The sequence below is a fragment of the Mytilus trossulus genome, chromosome 9 (assembly GCF_036588685.1).
Source record: "Mytilus trossulus isolate FHL-02 chromosome 9, PNRI_Mtr1.1.1.hap1, whole genome shotgun sequence".
Lineage (NCBI taxonomy): Eukaryota > Metazoa > Mollusca > Bivalvia > Mytilida > Mytilidae > Mytilus > Mytilus trossulus.
The window spans coordinates 8231086-8245144 of NC_086381.1; the positions used below are offsets into that span (position 1 = coordinate 8231086).

A 14059-nucleotide genomic window follows, 5' to 3' on the forward strand; every position below is an offset into this window, starting at 1 on the left:
AGTTTCCCGTCCATCTTTTAAACTTCTTGAGCACTCTGTCATTTTGGTTGCATTACAAATTATTTGCTAAAAGCGAAAAAAAAAGCAAATATCTCAGATCACGATACTGCTTTTACTAATTTTATTTTGGCAATTGACAACGATGTAATGGTCATTCCTCATGACACCGTTACTAGATAAATATACTACTTAGTAGTAGATCTTTTCTTCCAGCTGATTCTAATTGAAAATATTCTACTTAAAATGCAGTCTCACTGGGTCGATGCCACTGCTGGTGGACGTTTCGTCCCTGAGGGTATCACCAGCCCAGTAGTCAACATTTCGGTGTTGACATGAATATCAATAATGTGGTCATTTTTATAAATTTCCTGTATACAAAACTTTAAACTTTTTGAAAAACTAAGGATTTTCTTATCCCAGGCATAGATTACCTTAGCCGTATTTGGCACAACTTTTTGGAATTTTGGATCCTCAATGCTCTTCAACTTTGTACTTGTTTGGGTTTATAAATATTTTTGATTTGAGCGTCACTGATGAGTCTTATGTAGACGAAACGCGCGTCTGGCGTACTAAATTATAATCCTGGTACCTTTGATAACTATTAACTCATTGATTTCTATAGAAATTCAGTTGTCAAACAACTTCAACAAGTTCAAGGCAAATTTAACAATATTTTGTAGCAAAATAACTATTTGAGATGCCATATCAGCTGTTAGTCGATTGAAAACTGAACTCAAAATTTTTATGTCAAATGTAATAGACACAAATAACGGACAGATATGTCATTCCACTGCAAGTATACAATAGAAAAGACAGCTCTACAAACTCTACAGAAGTATACCCAACTTCGGATGAATTGTCTCTTTCTTCTTCAATTCAGTCAATGCCTTCGTCTTTATTGCAATTCATTTTATGGTAACTCGATGAAACTGCATAGCCAAGACTATTCTCAGGAAATGGCAGCACAGAAATTGCGTAATTGCTTAAGCAATTGTTTGGTCAACCGTTTATGTGACCATTTTTTTTTACTCCTTTTCATTTAGGATTGGCTTTACAAATGTACCATGATTTTTGTTCGAAACACCTTGTTGAAATATTGAATTCCAATGGATTTTATGCTTCTTAAAGTAGAGTGCGACGCTACATCTAATGTGTTGCCAACCATGAAATTGAGCGAAATCAAGATAGTGTGTATGTCTCATGCATAATGTTTCCCAATCATCTTTGCAGACAAGCATAATTATGGATGTCATCTGAACCCTATTTTAGATCTCTGTTAAATCTTCAAAGTTGGATGAATTGAAAGGGATGGTTTGAAGCTGGTATTTCTTTGGGAACAAATGTCTTCGGACTTCCTACAATACCTTGTCTGTACTTGTAAAGAAAAACTCAAAATAACGTGTTTGCTTTGAGCAGAACCTTTCATGTGCATATCTCTGGCCATGAGTGAAATGTATAGAAATATTAAAAACATGTCTTGTGACGGTTTGTGAAAATGAAGATGATGGAGATAACGGTTGATTAGGTACAGAGCTTGTTGAACTGAACCACACGGTCCCAGCCCCCAGGTTTGGGGAGTGTTGGTGGCCCTTAAAAAAGTCATAACCCGCCACATTCTGTTTGTGTCTGTTTCAAGTCACGAGACGGTAATGCAGTGTTTGTCGTATGTTTCTATATACTATATTTTTTTGTTTCCTATTCATTTTGTACATCAATCAGGTCGAGAGATTTTTCGTTTGTTTTACAATATTAATTTCGTGAATTGAAGAATATGCAGTATAAATTTTACTCATTGTTGAAGCCCGTACTGGACGTATTGGTAATTTATGTCTCATTTGGAGGGTTGCCTCATTTGCAATCATATCACATCTTCTTTTTTTATATGGAATACTTTTGAAGTTTGTGGTACGTTGCAAGGGGAAAAAAGGGGGATATAGGTACAAAACTTATAATGTAATAGATATTAACCAGAGTAAAATACGCAACAACAGATAAAACTACATGGAAGCAGTAATAATAGTGAGAAAAAAAATCAAAAGCAACGAATAGTCTATAATAAAACCTGAAGTATCCGCAATTCAATTTGAGGTCATATTTGACTGAAGTGTTCTATTGCTTTGATTTGATATCTCACCCAATATGATAGTTTAAAAAATAATTTTAAAGTATTGTCCTTCATGACACTTGATTTTTACCTGAAATAGAAATTTTTCAAAAGGTTAAGGTGCTCTAAACATTTTATAGGTTGAAAACTTAATTTTTGAAGTTTTGTTTATAAAACGTCGTTTTAGGATTTTTTTGATAAAATAAATCTTAATGATTAAGATTTATGTATAATAACAAACATTAATAAGGCCAAAACAGTATCGTTTGTTTTTGTGTAGAGTTTAGAAATAGAAAAAAATGTCAAAATTGAAACCCTCCCAAATTTTCACAGATTTTCACATATGACCTTTGACCTCAATTTAAAAAAATTGTGACCATACCAAGTCCTGACGACAGGCATATTATTATAGTAAACGATTTCCTCTTTCCAATGATATATTATATAGGTGTGTGTTCGGTGGGGAGATTAAATTCAAAAAAATCTACCTTCAGTCACCGCACTATAAGCATTTAATCAATTTAATAAATTAAGATTATCGTCTGCTAAACTAGAGTTATCTTTTCTTTAATTTTAAAGAACGTGAGCGTCTTTCATTCACCTACATAATTTCGAAAGCGGTTTTCCCGCTTTTATTTGGTATAAAATTGCATGCTTTTCGTGATTTGTTCATTGCATGATTTGAACTGAAGGAACACAAAACCCACCCTATCCCACCCCTGAGAATATTTTCTGCTCTCTGTTGTATATTTTCAGATATCGTTAAAGAAGCGTCATGGATTGGACAGAATATGAACTGAATATATTGATTTACTGAATGGCTGAATTTATTACAGTTGGCGTCTGGTAGCCCAGTTGCCATTTGGAGAAAACATATGATGGTTGCCCTTCTATGTTTTTATCTTGGACATTAATGAGACATTGTCGATGAATGCAAATTCATAGGCCGGTTGATATATAGTTGAACTGCCCTAATAAATCCATGACAAAAAAAATGCCAAAATTCAAACATACTATTTGTTGTTTTTTATTATGATTATTATATTTAAAACGGAAAGTGCTGTATCAAATGTCAAAATCCAAAGCTCGAATACACCAAACAAATGAAAATCAACTGTCACATTTCTGATTTAGTACAGGCATGTCCTTTTGTAGACATTGGTGGATTGAACCTGGTTTTATTTAAATAGAAGGCATATCAAGAAGTAAGATCGCAAAAATATTAAAACTGCGAGAAAATTCAAAACGGAAAGTCCCTAATCAAAGGTCAACTCATAAAATAAATAGATAACAACGGTCACTTTTCTGGCTTGATACAGGCCTTTTCTAATGTAGAAATGGTTGATTAAACTGATGCGTCGTGTGAACTCTTTCTGAGTTAATTCCAAACTGTGGTAACCTTTTGTTGTGTGTGTACGACGAGAGGTTATTCCAAACTTTGTAATGTGTATACATATACCCTTTTGAGGTTATTTCAATCTTTGGTCTCGTATGTACCCTTTTGATATAATTTTTTTCTTTTATATGGTGTGCACCCTTTGGACATTATTAATGGTCTCGTGTGTTTCTTCTAAAAATAATTTGAAACTTAGTACGCGTGTGATTCCTTTGGAAATGACACAAAACTTTGGTAAAAAAAAATGTAGATTAATGTTTGTCTGAGAATCCCTGTCTATGGCTAGTTAGTCTGTTTTCAACAACTTTCTTTTTTATTTCAAATTGATATCGCTAAATAATGTTGAGTTACAAAAAACAAAAGACCAAAGGATGATACATCGACGCATTTAAGATAGCATTCCTTTCTGACCCAATAAGTTCCATATAACATCTAGTCCAGTAGTCCAATAAACTTTATTGGTATATCAAGTAGGCAAACATGTTAAAAAAAAGACTTTATAATTTTCATATACTTTTTATTGGCCTAATAAATATACCAGAATGTGCAACACACACGAATATAACGTTACAAATAAGATGATTGATAGATCGTGTTCTGCAGACTCAGAGTTGAATTTTATCATTGTTTATATAAGGAGACAATTAAATACACGATTAATTTGATAAAATGTTAGTTCTATATACAAGTTACTATTTTGTTTTACTAATCATATGAGTCTTATAGACAGGGTGTACTTGATACAAGCCCAATATCCGTCACAGCATGGTCCTTTGTAGTCCTTTCGAACTGCTTTTGATTCAACAATCTCAAACTCTGAGTGTTCACGAAATTCATGCATTGAAATTCCATCCGACATTAGGTTTACGTCATCAGTGTCATAACTCCATGGACCAAACTGGAAGGAGCATTCGGTAATACCATTACCTACATCTTTACAATCGTCCGTCCAAATCCGAGATGATGGAACGTACACCATTCGACCACCGCCATACAACAACACATTTGGTTCGTAGTCAAGGTGTGTCTTTGGTCTACAAAGAAATATCACAAAACATGTTTGAATTTTCATAAAAGAGGCATACTGTTTTTTGGAAATATTATGGGATTAAAGGCCTTTTTACATGAATTTATTAGCGTATTATCTCGACCAATTCACCCACAAACAAATAAAAGTCCAACGGACTTTTATCATATGTTTGTGATTGACTTGGTCAAGTTTATACACCAATAAATTCCTTTTAATATGCGTTTAATCCTTATAATTCTTTAAAATTGGAGATAGGGAATATATTTTTCTTCACTCGCTACCTCTATCACACGTAAATTGTATATTTATGTCATTGAATAGGCCTGGCGCATGAATATATTTGTTGTTTAACCCAAAAATATGTACTAAATGAAATTTGTTATCTGATAAAAAGTAAACTGCAAAATCTCTTATCATTCAAACGAATGTTTTTTTGTATTATTTCATTTAACGATAACGTGCAGTGAAAATAATTTTTGTAAACGTCGGTGTTTATTTCGCCGCCATCTTGTTTACATTGGTTATAAAGAAGTTCGGTCAACGTCGTCTATCGAACTACCGGAAGCACTCACGAACAATCATATTAACGTATGTCCTAATATGCAAATCATATAAGAATTATTCTAAAATAAGTTTAGATCACCCTTTTAAATCAGAAAAAGCATAATTTCGATGATATGAAAGTAATTTTCCTTTTTGAATTTTGGACTCTTGATGCTCTTCAACTACATACTTTGAAAGGTCTTTTCAACTTTTTTGTTAATATCGTCACTGAGTCTTATGTAGACGAAATGCGTATCTGGTGTAAACAGTTTTAGTCCTGGCATCCCTGAAGAGTTTATTTTCTGCTTGTGTTACAATTTTTTCCTTGTCTAATTCTATTCTCAATTTGATATCTTTTGTCGAAGAAAATTCGTTTTTCACAATACGAAATAAGAATAAACGGTTGAATGCTTAGAAATCACAGAGGTAAAGTTTGATTACAACTAACATCAAGTTTTCAATCAGGTATAAAATATAAAAATTTGAGCATGAATAACAACAAACCCAGTATCTGTTGTTTAAATTTATTTATAAACCAATTCTACAATCTAATTTAAAAAGAGAACACAAAAAACGTAGCAATATCACTTACCGCTGATAAAGAGTAATATCGGGTAACCATACTGCAGACTGCGGAATAGAAATATGGCTGAAATCGTCCCGGAATCTGTCTGCTGCTGCACTGAGTCGAGTATCTGTCCAAGTTGTTGGCATCCATGCATCAACTATCAGCTCATGTGAGTTCTTAAAAATCATTCAAAGAGACAATAAGTATGAGATGCATTTAATGTCAATTTCAACCTTAAAACCCTTAGCGCAAAAAAGAAACGAGAATTATTTGTATGAATTTGGAGTATATATGTAACACTCCCAAACGTGTCCTGTCCCCCAAACGTGTCCGATTCCCCCAAACGTGTCTATTCTCCCTAAACGTGTCCGTAATATCCAATATTCCCTAAACGTGTCTGATTTTATAACCCCCAAACGTGTCCGATTATTGTTATTCGCCAAAGCGTGTCCACTATTTAACACCAGGACGTCTCACGTCTTTTAGCGCTAATACATGAATAAAATCAATAACGTTTACGGCAATTCTATAATGGGGGACACAGTTGATAAAATGATCATTTATTAGTATCAGTTAGTTCAATGCCGGTTGTTTTTGCAAATTTAATCTGTAACATATAAATCGACTTTTGACTGAAATTGCTTATACTCCAGTTGCAAGTATTATGCTCGTTAAGAGCGCACATACATGTACAAACAATTCTAGTTCAGTTGGATTAAGCGTTTACTACAGGATAACATCAAATTAAATTCAAATATAATATATTCAGGATAAACTATGCCTATACATATTGTTTAAAGATGTCAGTCTTATTTACAAAGCTTGTATTTACAATTATACACAAACAAAGCAAGCAAGCCAACCAAAGTTTTACTTTGCAAGCATTAGGAAATCATCTGTAATCCGCGAATACTGCAAGGTAGGATTTTAAAAGAATTGACTTCCTTTTTTTATATATTTTAAAAGATAATAAAATCATAAACTCGTTATCAGGTATTTTAATAAATTTTAGATTTCCAGCATCACTAATAAAGTGAAGACATACAAACAAGAGTCATGAGTCCAGTGCCAAATATTTCATGCATTATTTGAACGATATCATATTAACAATAAATACTATACATAAGTTTTATTATCATACCGGGGATTTAGGATTGGGCCTAAATTTGTTTACGGTTTTTAGGTATCTACACTAATCGTAACTCGGAATTAAATTATACTTTTTTTGGAGCGGAAAAGGACAGTTTTATTTTTACGGAATATCAGTGTAACAATCTTTTAGTTTCCTTTATATTATAGGACAAGTTTGGGGGATTGGGCACGTTTGACGGATTGGGCACGTTTGGGTGTTTATTAAAAAATGGACACGTTTAGGCGTTAAAATAATACAAATGACACGCTTTGACGCCCTTTTTACAACTAGACATGTTTTGCAGTTCAGTGACGTCGATGTGGACACGTTTGGGAGTATCGGACACGTTTGGGGGGAAGGACACGTTTCTGAGTGTTACATATACATAAAGTGATACTATATAATAATATATTATATAATAATGTCATCATGTTATGAACTTTTTATGTTTACTAGGTTTTCTCTGAAAGGTTTGTTATCTTTTTCTTATCATTTTAAAAATTGTAAGATATTATTTCGGAAGCTTGCCTTTTAAATTTCTTAAACTTACAAATTTCACTATCCTTTGTATTGCTAGACTGTGGTTGACGTTAGTAATGGGTTGTTCCTTGTTTGAGGGGCGAACCATTTTATTGTAGTCCGTTATCAGTAGGGACAGGAAATCATCTTCATTCATCGAAACACTTTCTGCTCGGTTTCCTACATTGGACAACGAGAGTTATAAAATATTCGTTTGTTACACTGACATAAATTTTGAGGAAAAATATGTTGAATAAACGCCGAAGAGGCAGCAATATTAATTAAAAAGTATCATTCATGCTTAAATTTTCCTTTTGCATGTGAACTGCTGCTTTGTGGAAACAAACAGTATCGTATGTTTCACCAAATTGAAAGATATTAAATAAAACATATCGGATGTTTCACCATGTTACAATATATTAAAAAAAATTCCCGTATGTTTCACCATGTTAAAAGGTATTAGATAAACAATACCGTATGTTCCACCATGGTAAAAGCTATCAAATAAAAAAATATCATATGTTTTGCCATGTTCAAAGACATGAAATAAAAAAAAATCGTATGTTTTACAATCATGATAAAAGATCATAGATAAAAAAAAAAAAGGTTCATATCTTTTACCATATTAAAAGATATTAAATGAAAAAATAATCTCGTATGTTTCTCCATGTTAAAAGATATTGCATAGAAAAATATCACATTCTTCAACAGATTCAAATGTATCATATGATTCACTATGCTAAAAGAATAAAAAATTATCGGATGTTTGAAGCGGTTGTTGCAAATTAAAAAATCTCACACTTATGCTTATGTATGTTCCGGACCATATGAGTATTTGGACCATACGCGTATGGTCATGACCATATGCGTATACTCATATGGTCCGACCATACGCGTATGGTCGGACCGTACGCGTATGGTCGGACCATATGAGTATAATACTCGTTTGGTTATTAATGAGCCGGACCATATGAGTATTTGGACTATATAGGTATATATATTTTTTCAAATTACATTATAAACGTTTCAATAATACAAAAACTTTATCTAAAAAAACAGTGATGGTTTAAAACATGACATTTTTTTTAATTTTATAATCCAAAAAGCTACGTAAAAATTTAATATTGATGCCATAGTTAGTTTTCATCGCTAGTTACATTCGTGCATTTAGGTTTGGATGACATTCACTTCTACACGGTATCATAGCTTTTTGCATTTGAAAGAAATTTGTGCACGATCTTTCATTTACACATTTTGTTTGCGAGTGAAAAACAGGCCCTTTTTACAGCTGCGTTCAGTGATACCGAGGTCTTTGGCAATTCTGATGTCTACAGTGTTTTTAAGAAGCTCTAGATCTCAAATATCGTAAAATGACTGCAATACACCATCTTCACAACACAACTTAAATAAACTAATAGTATGCTGCTTTCCAGTGACTTCTTATGTAACAGTTCATTTAGAAATTTTTGGAATTTAATTTTTTATTCGACATATTGCCATTTACTCGTAATAACAAATCGGTAATGACCATCGGTATAAAATGTGTTTACTTTAAATTCGACAATTAAGTAAAATTAAGTAACTATGTGAAACTTCTCATTTTTATTTAGCTTATCTTTTTATTATAATACAATGATAAAATTACCTATATGATAGCGTATTTTGAATGAACGATCATACCATATGAAGAGTTGAGAAGTATTAAAAGTAAACTGTAACAGAGTGTTAATTACCCCGACCATACGCGTATGGTCAGACCATACGCGTATGGTCGGACCATATGAGTATATACCCATATGGTCATGACCATACGCGTATGGTCCAAATACTCATATGGTCCGGAACATGTACATCAAATTTACTGTCCAAAGGCATTTTTACAAAGTAAGTTTGACCATATGGGGGAAATAAACTTATCCGAAAGATAAATCGAAACCCATATTTTCAAATACTGTTATCAATATGAAAGTTGAACTTACCAAAGCTGAAGAGAAATATGATAAGCATCAACATCGTCTTTTAACATAAGAGCAACCGTCACCTTGAAGTTATGTCTATTTTAGTACATGTATGATAAAATTGTCAGTTGTGTGATGTATTTACGTGTATTTATTAACTACTTAGTAATTTATATTGGACAATCTAGTGGATTATTGAATATACTTATAAGCTGTAGTGTTGCACTGAATTTCATGAAAAATTATACGGATACAAATATTTTTTTAAATGTGTAAAATAAATCCCGCCCCCATGAACACGCAGTTATAAATATGCATTTTCGTGTATTACATTGACGCTATTATGACATAAAGATAATATGTTCAAGTGCGCATCTTGAGAAAACATATTTTTTGCAAAAATAAAACTCCATGGTTTCATGTGTTCAAACGGAAAAATCAAAGGACAAAACACATCAAACGAATGGACAACAACTGCCAAATTCCTGACTTGGTACAAATGTAAAAAATGGTGGTTTTATAGGGCTAAACCTTTCATTTGTGTGACAGTTGCACCAAATTCCGTTATATTGCATGCAACGATGAATGAACAAAAAAGACATATGATAGGAAAAAAAGTTACAATATGGGACAGCAGTCATCGCTCTGTTTCAATCTCAAAACAAACAAACATTTACAAAAGCAAAAAAAGCACCTAACAAATTTGAAAACACATTCTTTGCTTTGCTTGTCTGACGTCATACAATGTAAACGTTACATAGGATATATGATTCAAGGTATGAATCAAGGACCATATCTAAGACAAACTTATGTATTGTGTATGGGTTTTTTTCATTGCGATTAATTATATGTGCGGTTGATAAGAATAGTAAAAAAATCATTTTAAAGTGTATATTGTAGGTCCAAATAAGCCTTGCATAAGTTATACCAGATACACATATAACATAAAATATAAGATACATTTTAGACCTTCGATTGTAATGCTGAAGCGTTGATTTTTCCGTACAGTTAAGCCTTTATGTTGTTTTGAAAGAAATGGTGCACTCTTCAGGTTGATTAATATACTTTCATAATTTGGTCATTGAAAATCTTATTTAAAGGTTAAATCAATTTTGAAATGTCCAGCATATCATCAGCAATGCAAAGGCCATCTATCAGTTTAATTTTTTATTGCTTTTGTACAATCATTTACATCTATATGTAAATTACTCATATTGTACTCCATGAAATTACATGTTAATTGGACAAAATTAGCAATAAATTGCATCTATGATGTTATACATGTTATATTTATACCAGGTTTAAATAATTTCGAAATAATCATAATCATACAAAAATGCTTTTGACATATACAACTGTTACAATGAAATAAATCCAAACTGTAATTTGTTGATTGCTTCTGTGGTTTCGTTGTATTGATGATACATGTATCGTATGCGTTTATATGTCAATATAATATCATGAATATAAATTATATGGCCATGAATATAAATTATATGGCCATTTTTATAAATTTCCTGTTGCCAAACTGAATTTTTTTCGAAACACTTAGGATTTTCTTATCACATGAATAGATTACCTTAAACGTACTTGGCACAACTTTTGAAATTTTTGGTCATCAATGCTCTTCAACTTTGTTTTGCTTTACAACTAATTTAATCTGAGCGTCACTGGTGAGTTTAATGAAGACGAAACGCGCTTCTGTCGTATTAAATAATAATCCTGGTACCTTTGATAACTAATATCAATAGTATGAAATAATCTTGATAATTTGAAATGAGTCGCTAATATAATATAGCTAGTAACGTGTAAACGTAATTTTGCGTACATTCTTAGATTTTAAACGTTTATGTTTAAGTGTCCCTAATGAAGATATATGCAAAAAGAGCTTCGGCATAAGAAAATATTTGTTCTATCAGGAATATGGCAGTTGTTATTCATTAGTTTGATGTGGTTAAGCTTTGATTTTGCCATTTGATGGCGGACTTTCCGTTTAAAATTTTCCTCGGAAGCGGTGTTTTTGTTATTTTACTTTTTTCTGACAAGCGAAATCTAGAATAGGTAGTTTCATTTACTAGTACTGATTCGATCACATTGACGGCATACTTTTTGTTCTCGAAGGAAACCATCAACTCAGTGAACATTGCTTCGGTTCTGGCATTATGTATAAAATATATTTATGAAACCGTTTTTTGATATACTGAAATGTATTTTTTTAAAGAAACTAAAATTTCAAAATCTTCATTCGATGTTGGACTTATATAAATTCGGCAATTGTGTTTGTCCCTTTTCATAGCTTCAAACAACTCTATGATATTTTAACATCATTGGTTTTTAAATGTTTAGATTTGAAGGTCAATAGTGAAAAGTGATTTAGACGCACGATATTTATGCAGTAACATATTCTTTAACTGTTTTCTGATATACTTTATTCTGCTTATTTCCTCATTTGAGTTTCTGTATATTCATGTGCAATTGTATTCCCCACTATACAGCTCAAACATTTTGTGTCATCATTTAATTGATATACTATTGATATATGTATTGTTATACCAACCAAGTTCTAAAAAGAAGCTGTACACCTCAGGTCATGAAATGGTAAAGCTTTAGTGCAAGTACAGTATAACAAACTCAGTGAGGTATAATTCAGAAATCATGTGCATGATAAGGTCTTACTTTCAAGAAAAAGCAGAATGCAAGTATATGGTATACACAAAACGTCTAACTGGCGATACTATATATATCTGGTTTTATCCCAAAATTTTAATTCGGGATGTTTTACTGTTTTATCAAATTAATATTGGAGATGTTTTACTGGTATTTTTTTTTTTTTTTATCTAAAAAGGGTATATTATGTGTTATCCATTTTAGTTTGGTATGTTTTACACTTTTTTTTTTATCTCAATTTTAAATGAGATACTAACCTTTGTAATTGTTCATTTAAAAGGGTCACTTTATATTTTACTGTTATCAAAATTGTATTCCAGGATGTCTCACAAATTTTATGTTTTACATTTTTTTCAAAAATTTGAATATATGAGATTTTATTGTTTTTATAAAAACAAAATCGTCTATACTGGTGTCATGTCAAAGTCAAATCAGAGACTGGTACTCCGACAAGAAAAGGTAAATGTCTAACTGTGATATTTGTCTTTGTGAACTAGCACATCAATTTCCAGCTTACCCACAGGCCAGTTGGCTAGTACAAGCAGACAGGTACTTTTGTACCAATTGGCATTTTCAAAACTTTTGGCAATTTTTTTTTTACTTTTACCTTTCTCTTCTTTTATATTTAATTGTTTTAAAATATCTTTAACACCTTCTAATGCTGAAACGCTTTTTGTATTATCCTTCACTAGAAAGACTTACACCTTTTAAAACATTTGAAATCTAGAGAGAGAATTAGAGATAGAAATAGGAACATGTGGTGTGAGTGCCAATGAGACAACTCTCCATACAAATAACAATTTTAAAAAGAAAAACCATTATAGGTCAATGTACGGCCTTCAACACGGAGCCTTGGCTCACACCGAACTACAAGCTATAAAGGGCCTAAAAATTACTAGTGTAAAACCATTCGAACGGGAAAACCAACGGTCTAATATAAATGAAAGTGGCAATTTAAAATGTATGTTTTATAGAGAGAAAAAGGACGAATTGAGAGATAAGGATAATTTTAAGAGAGTAATGTAAAGAGGTAAGGTTGAGTGAAAGAGTTAGAGAATGTTAATGCAAGGGATTGATGTGGTGGTCCAATGGAAGTGCAGTTTTCTCTTTCCTCTCATGTAGTTTCTATTTTCATACAAGAATGTTAGCATATGAACTTCTAAAATAACGACTGTCTAACAGCCTTTCTCGTCACTGATTATGTGCTGCTTATTTATAAACATTGTAGCACTTTTCATTGACTAGATAGTGATGCACCTTATCGTCAATTTCAACAGCATCCTCTAACTGTTTTATATGTAGCAATATAAACAGTGCTAACACATGAACTTAATATTAAATGCCTGCTCAGCATCTTTTTGTAACTATCTTGGTCTTTTAAATTCATCTTTGTACATCTTTGTTGTTACTCTTATCATTTATATAAGTCTTTAAGTGTAATTTAATAATAAATTATATTATAACTTGTTATAGTAAAATTAAGGCAGTGCAAAATGTAAAAAAAAAATCTATGAATAACAGGAAAATACAGAATTTGTCACTAGAACATTCTATTGGCATGTGTTGCTTCTTCAAACACACGGCATTAACAGAAAGAGCAAACTGGTCGGAGTCCAAATAATGTGTCCAGGTAGTGTGAGACATTTTACTGTTGACTTTTACCTGAATAACTAGCATGTTAAAACATCCAGCTCGACATTTCAACCTAGTAAAAAGCCGGGTTGTATAAATATTTTTTTGTCTTGGATATGTATCTAATTTGCTGTTCGATGTTAATCAGTCATTCACATATCATCATAATGAATCATCTTTCACCAATGAGTTATTTTATAACCTACATAATCATAGCAGGAACTAAATGCTGAGTTAGTACACAACTATAGTTTATACATTTTATCCTCCATTGCAATTCCCCTAGACCCCTCACTGAGTTTTTGGCATACACTATAAAATTGCCTATAGCTACACTACTGGTGTTTTTTGTTGTTGTTTCATGTTGATCAGATAAGTCACTGAGGAGTCTTTTGTAGAAGATTTATGCATCGGTGTACAAAATTTTAATCCTGGTATCTATGAAGAGTATTATTAATTATCAAATTTGAAACTGATCCAAAAGCCTGTTGCAAGCAACACAGGCTTTCT

General features: G+C 32.0%; 1 protein-coding gene across 1 annotated transcript; it reads right to left on the reverse strand.

The window, feature by feature from the left end:
• Window positions 1-4209: 4209 nt before the first annotated feature.
• On the reverse strand, window positions 4210-9381 carry LOC134683742 (neuronal acetylcholine receptor subunit alpha-3-like). The gene is made up of 4 exons (XM_063543056.1): window positions 9272-9381; window positions 7324-7472; window positions 5666-5817; window positions 4210-4534 (listed from the first exon to the last, which is right to left on the reverse strand). Exons 1-4 carry the CDS (start codon window positions 9303-9305, stop codon window positions 4210-4212), a joined length of 660 nt encoding a protein of 219 aa, XP_063399126.1. The 5' UTR covers window positions 9306-9381.
• Window positions 9382-14059: the final 4678 nt, after the last annotated feature.